The sequence below is a fragment of the Lycium ferocissimum genome, unplaced genomic scaffold (assembly GCF_029784015.1).
Source record: "Lycium ferocissimum isolate CSIRO_LF1 unplaced genomic scaffold, AGI_CSIRO_Lferr_CH_V1 ctg15419, whole genome shotgun sequence".
Lineage (NCBI taxonomy): Eukaryota > Viridiplantae > Streptophyta > Magnoliopsida > Solanales > Solanaceae > Lycium > Lycium ferocissimum.
The window spans coordinates 5,001-14,355 of NW_026716023.1; the positions used below are offsets into that span (position 1 = coordinate 5,001).

The 9,355-nt window shown below is 35.7% G+C and overlaps 2 protein-coding genes and 1 pseudogene across 2 annotated transcripts; 1 reads left to right on the forward strand and 2 right to left on the reverse strand.

Annotated features, from left to right (window-relative positions):
• Positions 1 to 503: 503 nt before the first annotated feature.
• Positions 504 to 2,308, reverse strand: LOC132042440 (acetyl-coenzyme A carboxylase carboxyl transferase subunit beta, chloroplastic-like; annotated as a pseudogene).
• A 147-nt stretch (positions 2,309 to 2,455) lies between these two features.
• LOC132042439 (ribulose bisphosphate carboxylase large chain) lies at positions 2,456 to 4,186 on the reverse strand. Its single transcript, XM_059432982.1, has one exon. The coding sequence runs from the start codon at positions 4,019 to 4,021 to the stop codon at positions 2,567 to 2,569; it is 1,455 nt and encodes a 484-aa protein (XP_059288965.1). The 5' UTR covers positions 4,022 to 4,186; the 3' UTR covers positions 2,456 to 2,566.
• Positions 4,187 to 4,366: 180 nt separating this feature from the next.
• LOC132042438 (ATP synthase subunit beta, chloroplastic) lies at positions 4,367 to 6,483 on the forward strand. The gene has a single exon (XM_059432981.1). It carries the CDS (start codon positions 4,852 to 4,854, stop codon positions 6,346 to 6,348), a length of 1,497 nt encoding a protein of 498 aa, XP_059288964.1. The 5' UTR covers positions 4,367 to 4,851; the 3' UTR covers positions 6,349 to 6,483.
• Positions 6,484 to 9,355: the final 2,872 nt, after the last annotated feature.

Genomic DNA, 9,355 nt, shown 5'->3' on the forward strand with positions numbered 1-9,355 from the left:
GAAGAATTTGAAATTCTTAGTATAGATCTAAGTATCTATATATCTAAATCTAACTGAGTACGTATAATAAGTGCAAAGAATGTAGAACTGTAGAACTAAATAAATGGACTTATTCATCTCTCACATGAGAAAGATATGTATGATAATAAACTTTATTACTTTTGTTTCTTGTCTTCTAATTGCTGAAAATAGATAAAGAGTTTTTTACAGATTATCGAAAGATTCGTTCGAATCCGATCCAACATGAATTTTTAGCTAAATGGTTTTCGGGAGATAGAGAAAGATACAAAACTCTATTATCTATATTTAAATTTCAAATTATATACCTAAGACAAGAAGAAATTCGTTTTATTTTCCTAATTTCACGAAAGGAAGAACTCACTCTTGTTGATAAAGGCTTCTTGATTCGTAATCAGGAATATAGGTCAAAAAAGAGTTATCCTCTTTTTTGCTACAAACACAAATAAAATAATTGAACTTAGTGCTCTACTTGATTTTGTCAAAGGAAAAAAGGCGTGGAGCTTAAATAACTCACTCAGAACGCTTTTTAAAAGATTACGTGGTACAATTAGGTCGAATAAACCCTTCTGGAATAAGTATTCAGCTGCTTGTGAACCTTCGGGTACTGTTTTATTCAATGTTTGTTCAATTACTCTTTTACCTGCAAATGCAATGTAGGCATTGGGTTCGGCAATAATGATATCCCCAACATACCAAAACTGCTGTCACTCCACCAGTTGTCGGAGATGTAAGGATTGATACATAAAATAACTTTTTATTTAATTGATAATCATATAAAGCAGACGATATTTTAGCCATTTGCATCAAGCTCAAACTTCCTTCCTGCATGCGCGCCCCCCCAGAAGCACACACTATAATAAGAGGTAAAATTTGATTCGCAGCGTGTTCAATCAAACGGGTGATTTTCTCTCCGACTACGGATCCCATACTACCCCCCATAAACTGAAAATCCATAACCCCAATTGGGATCAATCAAAAGTTCAATTCTATCCGAACTGCTCATTTTCAAATGATATCCACATTGTTCACAAATATTCATTTTTGATTTCAAAAATTTCTTATAATTTAATCCATAACAATTTTCGCATTGAACCCACAAATGCTTGTATTTTTGAGTTACCTCGAGATCATTAGAACTTTCTCTTATAGTTAAATCACTGCCCTTCGTGCGAGTTCGTCTACTGGAACCCTCGTTTTCACTACTATTTCGACTTTCACTACCACAAATGGTTCTATAAATGTAACTGTCACCGTAATTCTCACTACCACTTATAATGGAAGTATCTATACAGATTTGAGCCTGAAGATAATTATCAATGCAACTATTAATGTGATTATTCCAACTATATTGAGTATCATACATGTAAGAATTATAGTAGGGATCTTCGCCCCTAAATCCATTATTCAGATAACTCGAGTTTCGATAACTATAAAAAGAACTTTCTAGTTCACTCAGAAAAGAATGATCGTTGTCAATCTCAAAAATCTGATTTTCAATATCAAAATAGATGGAATAACTGTCTCCATTCCTATCACTAACTAAAAAAGTATCATCAGAGATGAAATTCCGAATGTCTTTAACGCCGAATAAATAATCAACATTACTGCAACTATGAATGTTTTTCACTTTTCGATTTGGATCTTCACTGGTATTTTCAATAGGACCAAGACTGCCCATTGATTTATTTAGCCCACACCTGCGTTTGAACTCCTTCTTAAACAACATCGAATTAAACCACCATCTTTCCATAGAGTTTTCTTGCCCCCTATTTGCATGAAAATACAATAGATGAATAGTCATTCGCTATAAAATTATTTATTTGAATATCTTATTTCCTATCAGACTAAGCATAGAAATCCAATCACTAGGATTATTAACTGATAAGGATTGTGAGTATTGAAAAAAAAGTTCTGAATCTGGGGGAACACTTCACTATATATTAATATGTTGGAACCCCCTTTTATTATTAAAAATAATATAATAATATAATTTTTGATAAAGGGCGGCTTCTCCTATGTCGTATCAAATTCGCATCGAAAAAAAGAGATTTGTCCTCTCCTATAAAGAAATCAAAAAAAAAATTTTTCGTAAAATCTCGTCTAATACTAATATCTAATCACTAACTAATCTAACAATCTAAAATCTAATTCTAATAATAAGTAATAAATTAAGGTTCTATTTCAACACGGAACAAAGGGGACAATATAGAGGATGGGTAGAAAGAGTTGTGATACTTGGCTTGATTCAGGGAAACTACAAACTACAGGATAGAAAAGAATATACCAACCCTAAGGATCCGTAGGATTAATTGTGGATCCAAGACAACAATGGAAAGATTTGAGTCTTAGATTTTGATTTAGTTTTCTATATTTTGTATTTCAAATCTTGTATATCTAGGTAAGTATATACTTAGTCAAAATATATGCAATAGAATCTTTGTTGTATTCGGCTCAATCCTTTTAGTAAAAGATTGGGCCGAGTTTAATTGCAATTCAATTAAGAGAACGAAGGATAATTACTTGAGTTCTTTCTCCTTATCCTTCTTTATTTGCTGCTAATTTCTACTGTTTTATCCAAAACGTCTACTGCTGCAAAATTAAATACGATCTCTTTCCATACCTCACAAGCAGCAGCTAGTTCCGGGCTCCATTTGCAAGCCTCGCGAATAATCTCATTACCTTCCTGAGCAAGATCACGTCCTTCATTACGAGCTTTTACACATGCTTCTAGAGCTACTCGGTTAGCTACGGCACCTGGCGCATTACCCCAAGGATGTCCTAAAGTTCCTCCACCGAACTGTAGTACGGAATCATCCCCAAAGATCTCGGTCAGAGCAGGCATATGCCAAACGTGAATACCTCCTGAAGCCACGGGTAGAACACCTGGTAAAGAGACCCAATCTTGAGTGAAATAAATACCGCGACTTCGATCTTGTTCAACAAAATCATCACGCAGTAAATCAACAAAGCCCAGAGTTATGTCTCTTTCACCTTCAAGTTTACCTACTACGGTACCAGAGTGAATATGATCTCCACCAGACATACGTAACGCTTTTGCTAATACCCGGAAGTGGATACCATGATTCTTCTGTCTATCAATAACCGCATGCATTGCACGGTGGATGTGAAGAAGTAGACCATTATCTCGGCAATAATGAGCCAAGCTAGTATTTGCGGTGAATCCCCCCGTTAAGTAGTCATGCATTACGATCGGAACACCCAATTCTCTAGCAAATATAGCTCTTTTCATCATCTCTTCGCATGTACCTGCAGTAGCATTCAAGTAATGCCCTTTGATTTCACCTGTTTCAGCCTGTGCTTTATAAAGTGCTTCGGCACAAAATAAGAAACGATCTCTCCAACGCATAAATGGTTGTGAGTTCACGTTCTCATCATCTTTGGTAAAATCAAGTCCACCGCGAAGACATTCATAAACAGCTCTACCGTAGTTTTTAGCGGATAACCCCAATTTAGGTTTAATAGTACATCCCAACAGGGGACGACCATACTTGTTCAATTTATCTCTTTCAACTTGGATCCCATGAGGCGGACCTTGGAAAGTTTTAACATAAGCAGTAGGGATTCGCAGATCTTCCAGACGTAGAGCGCGCAGGGCTTTGAACCCAAATACATTACCTACAATGGAAGTAAACATGTTGGTAACAGAACCTTCTTCAAAAAGGTCTAAAGGGTAAGCTACATAAGCAATATATTGATCTTTTTCTCCAACAACACGCTCGATGCGGTAGCATCGCCCTTTGTAACGATCAAGGCTGGTAAGTCCATCGGTCCATACAGTTGTCCATGTACCAGTAGAAGATTCCGCAGCTACCGCGGCCCCTGCTTCTTCAGGTGGAACTCCAGGTTGAGGAGTTACTCGGAATGCTGCCAATATATCAGTATCCTTGGTTTGGTACTCAGGAGTATAATAAGTCAATTTGTACTCTTTAACACCAGCTTTGAATCCAACACTTGCTTTAGTCTCTGTTTGTGGTGACATAAATCCCTCCCTACAACTCGTGAATTAAGAATTCTCACAACAACAAGGTCTACTCGACACGAATTCCGCGTTAATGAAACTTTTCACAGGAATCTTTCACAAAATTTCCAACTAATACTAATATTATCAACTAATCAGAATGGTTGATTATTAGACCATGGTATTTGATTTGCCAAATACATCATTATTGTATACTCTTTCATATATATAGCGCAACCCAATTTTTATTTTTTACCTTTTTTTTTTTTGAAATGGAAATACCTAACTAACCTAAATAATAAGAACTTCCCCCTTGACAGTGGTATATGTTGTATATGTAAATCCTAGATGTGAAAATATATGGAATTCCTCTATGATCTATGAATCTATGAAAGGTATAAAAAAGAAAGAAAAACGCAAAGAAAAGAATAGGCTAGGCATAAATCGATATGCTGAAATTGAAATAAAAAAGAAATAAGAAGAGGAGCCAATTAGATACAAATAATGAATCGTAATAGAAATAGAAAATAAAGTTCAGGTTCGAATTCCATAGAATAGATAATACGGATGGGATTGTCTATAATGATAGACAAATGAAAGACTTTCTCAAGATTCTGATTCATCCACTTGAGATTTTTAAATGAAAATAGGTTGGGTGAGCTTGCAAATTCACTCAGTCTCATTGAATAAGTAAACAATTGAATTGGTTCAAGTTCAATTGCGTGGTGCCAACAAAATCGAGTGCTAATTCCCATTTTATTGAATTAACCGATCGACGTGCTAGCGGACATTTTTTTTGAATTCGATAATTTTTGAAAAAACATTTCGACATATTTATTTATTTTATTATTATGAGAATCAATCCTACTACTTCTGGTTCTGGGGTTTCCACGCTTGAAAAAAAAAACCTGGGGCGTGTCGTCCAAATCATCGGTCCGGTACTAGATGTAGCCTTTCCCCCGGGCAAGATGCCGAATATTTATAACGCTCTGGTAGTTCAAGGTCGAGATAGTGTTGATCAACCAATTAATGTGGCTTGTGAGGTACAGCAATTATTAGGAAATAATCGAGTTAGGGCTGTAGCTATGAGTGCTACAGAGGGTCTAACGAGAGGAATGGAAGTGATTGACACAGGAGCTCCTATAAGTGTTCCGGTCGGGGGAGCGACTCTGGGACGAATTTTTAACGTGCTCGGAGAGCCTGTTGATAATTTAGGGCCTGTAGATACTAGTACAATGTCTCCTATTCATAGATCTGCGCCCGCCTTTATACAGTTGGATACAAAATTATCTATTTTTGAAACAGGAATTAAAGTAGTAGATCTTTTAGCCCCTTATCGCCGTGGAGGAAAAATCGGACTATTCGGGGGAGCTGGAGTGGGTAAAACAGTACTCATTATGGAATTGATTAACAATATTGCTAAAGCTCACGGGGGCGTATCCGTATTTGGCGGAGTGGGTGAACGTACTCGGGAAGGAAATGATCTTTACATGGAAATGAAAGAATCTGGAGTGATTAATGAAGAAAATTTTGCAGAATCAAAGGTGGCCCTAGTTTACGGTCAGATGAATGAACCGCCGGGAGCTCGTATGAGAGTTGGTTTGACTGCCCTAACTATGGCGGAATATTTCCGAGATGTTAATGAGCAAGACGTACTTCTATTTATTGACAATATCTTCCGTTTCGTCCAAGCAGGATCCGAAGTATCGGCCTTATTGGGTAGAATGCCTTCCGCTGTGGGTTATCAACCGACCCTGAGTACCGAAATGGGTTCTTTACAAGAAAGAATTACTTCTACCAAAGAAGGGTCCATAACCTCTATTCAAGCAGTTTATGTACCCGCAGACGATTTGACTGACCCTGCCCCTGCTACGACATTTGCACATTTAGATGCTACTACCGTACTATCAAGAGGATTGGCTGCCAAAGGTATTTATCCAGCAGTAGATCCTTTAGATTCAACGTCAACCATGCTTCAACCTCGGATCGTTGGTGAGGAACATTACGAAACCGCCCAAAGAGTTAAGCAAACTTTACAACGTTACAAAGAACTTCAGGACATTATAGCTATCCTTGGATTGGACGAATTGTCCGAAGAGGATCGTTTACTCGTAGCAAGAGCGCGAAAAATTGAGCGTTTCTTATCACAACCCTTTTTCGTAGCAGAAGTATTTACCGGTTCTCCAGGGAAATATGTTGGTCTAGCAGAAACAATTCGAGGATTTCAATTGATCCTTTCCGGAGAATTAGATGGTCTTCCTGAACAGGCCTTTTATTTGGTAGGTAATATCGATGAAGCTACCGCGAAGGCTATGAACTTAGAAATGGAGAGCAATTTGAAGAAATGACCTTAAATCTTAGTGTACTGACCCCTAATCGAATTGTTTGGGATTCAGAAGTGGAAGAAATCGTTTTATCTACTAATAGTGGTCAAATTGGCATATTACCAAATCACGCCCCTATTGCCACAGCTGTAGATATAGGGATTTTGAGAATACGCCTTAACGACCAATGGTTAACGATGGCTCTGATGGGTGGTTTTGCTAGAATAGGCAATAATGAGATCACTGTTTTAGTAAATGATGCGGAGAAGGGTAGTGACATTGATCCACAAGAAGCTCAGCAAACTCTTGAAATAGCGGAAGCTAATGTGAAAAAGGCTGAAGGAAGGAGACAAAAAATTGAGGCAAATCTAGCTCTCCGACGAGCTAGAACACGGGTGGAGGCTATCAATCCGATTTCATAACTCGTTGGTACGTTCGAATAATAAAAAGAAGTTCTCTTTCTAATCCTATTTAGATTCTGTCGGGTGAATACAATCAAATATAATCAAACAGAATCCAATTCTAATGTAAAAATTCAAATTCAAAAATGAAATAGAAAAGATACAAAATGAAAAAATAAATATCACTAAGGGTGGGTCGTAAACCTTATTAGATACCAGAGTCAATGGTATCTAATAAGTTTTACCTACTATTGGATTTGAACCAATGACTCCCGCCGTATGAAAGCAGTACTCTAACCACTGAGTTAAGTAGGTCATTTATCATCCCAAAGAGAACCAAATGAAACCCATCCTGTCGATGGATTATAAATATCATATTACTTATAAGCAATACTAATCTAAGGAATACCACTCAAAGAGATCAAAGATTGTTGATGTTGGATCATGGAATAGAAAATACCAACACAAATCTTCTTCTTGAATAAATTTAAAATTTTTTATTTGATCTTTTTTCAAATCACTAAAAAAAAAAAAGAAAAAAAAAAGACCTCCTGTTTTTTTATAAAAAAAAATAGAAATTTTTAAAAACTTCAAAAAAAAAATAAGTAATTAATTTAATAAAACCCTAAAAAACAAAATTGAAAAAAAAATTCTTTTTTGATAAATGGTTATGATGACTTTAAATTCCAAAATTAACAAAAAATGGATTTTATTTAGGAGGTTTAGTTTTCAGAAAATATTTTTTGGGATTTTTAATAATATCCATCCTTGTTTTTTAAATTTTACCCCGAAAATTTTTTAGCAAATTTGGGAAAATTTGGCGAAACTTATTTAATTTCGAATCCCTTTTTTTTGGGTTGTTTTGTTTTTTGATTTGAAAAAGTTTTCTTTTCCCGGGTAACATTGGTTTTATCTTATTTATAGAACTTTCATTTCTGCTGTTTTTTGGGGTTTTTGCATGGCAAAGGGGCATTGAAATTTACCAATTTCAGACAAAAAAAGAAAAAAGGGTTAGACAGTTATGAATTCCATTCACCCCAAAAAAAATTTCATTATTTCAACTACATTAAAAGATCTTTCAAATTGGGCAAGACTCTCTAGTTTAGCCCCCTTATGGTTTCCCGTTTTTCTTCATTGAATTTGTTCCAAAACCTTTGCAATTTGGGTCGGGCTGCAAGCGGATCTAACGCCGGAAAAAACTGAAAATATTTTTAGTGAGATTATATGAGCAAATCCCGAACAAAAAATGATTATAGGGGGCCTGTAATTTCGGCGGAAAATTTTATCCGGATTCGGGGAAGTTTAGTAAAACTTCCCCCAAAGGATTATTTTTTGGGCCGGGAAATCTATAAAAACTTCTGAAAACTCGAGAACTCCCATGAAAATCGAATTTTGATCTCAACAGCGAATCAGACCGAACAAGGTTTCATGTTCGGGCCCCTATTCATAGGGAAATTTTAAAAACCCAAACAACCACCATCTATTTTAGGGTCCCAAATCCAAGCAAAAAATTCTTCCCCCGATTTGTGGAAAAACAAGTTTGAATTTGGGGGGTCCCAAATTTTTTAAAATTTCATCGTAAATGGGAAAACTTATACCAAAAAAACCAAAAATGAAATTTGGGGGGGTTAAACTGTTAATCAAGCATGGAAGGGAATGATCTTTGGGGAAAAGGGAAACTTTAAAAAAAATGGCATTCCATTGCTGTCATTTTTTTGTATTGGGGGCCCTAACCAAAATTTGGGGCCCCGGCCCCCTTAAACCAATTGGGTAAAAATCTTTACGAGAAATAGGAAAGGGGGGTTGGATAAAACCCAAAAGGGGAATTTAAATTTCAAAAGGTTTTTAAAATTGGATTTTCCCCAAATCAAAATTTAATTTTGTTAAGTAAACCTAAACTTAATGCCACCAAAAAGAAAAGCCCCTTCAGGAAAATTTTATTCCCCCCAATTTTTTAAATACAAGATGCCCGTGGAAAAAGATAAAACTATTTCCACTTTGACAATTTTAGATATTCCAAAATTCCCTTATTCTAGAAAACAGGTCCAAAGGGGTTTTCATTAATTTTAAAAAAACAGTGGGGGAAATTTTTTAAATTTTCCTTTGGGAAGGGGTAATAAATTTTGGTAGAAAAAATAATTTATCAAAGCTTTTACTTTGGAAAAACGGGGGGTAGAAAAAACATATGGAAAAGGGAAAAAGGCCCGGGAAAGAAAAATCGATGGAAAAAAAGAAATGAAAGGAAAATATCAATTCCCTTTTGGGTTGAGCAGTTTCTATTTCAACCAAATTGGGTTTTTATTTTTAGCCTTTCAAAATTAACCAATTTTCCCTTTTAATATGTTTTCGTATTCAAAAATTTTTTTGAAGGGGAAAAAAAAAAAGGGAAAATAGAATCAATTCTTTTTGATCTTTATCTAAATTTCCCCCCTAGAAACATAGATAAGTTATCTCGCCAAACTGGTAAAGCTATTATTCCCCCTCTAGACTCTAAAAAATAAAAATTTGATTCATATCAATTAATTCGGAAAATTTTTTCTAGGAAGAAATTTCAAATTAAATTTCCAAAACCAGATTTAGGGTGGTTTACACAGGATTTTCGCCTACCAAATGGGCAAACCCAGCTATTC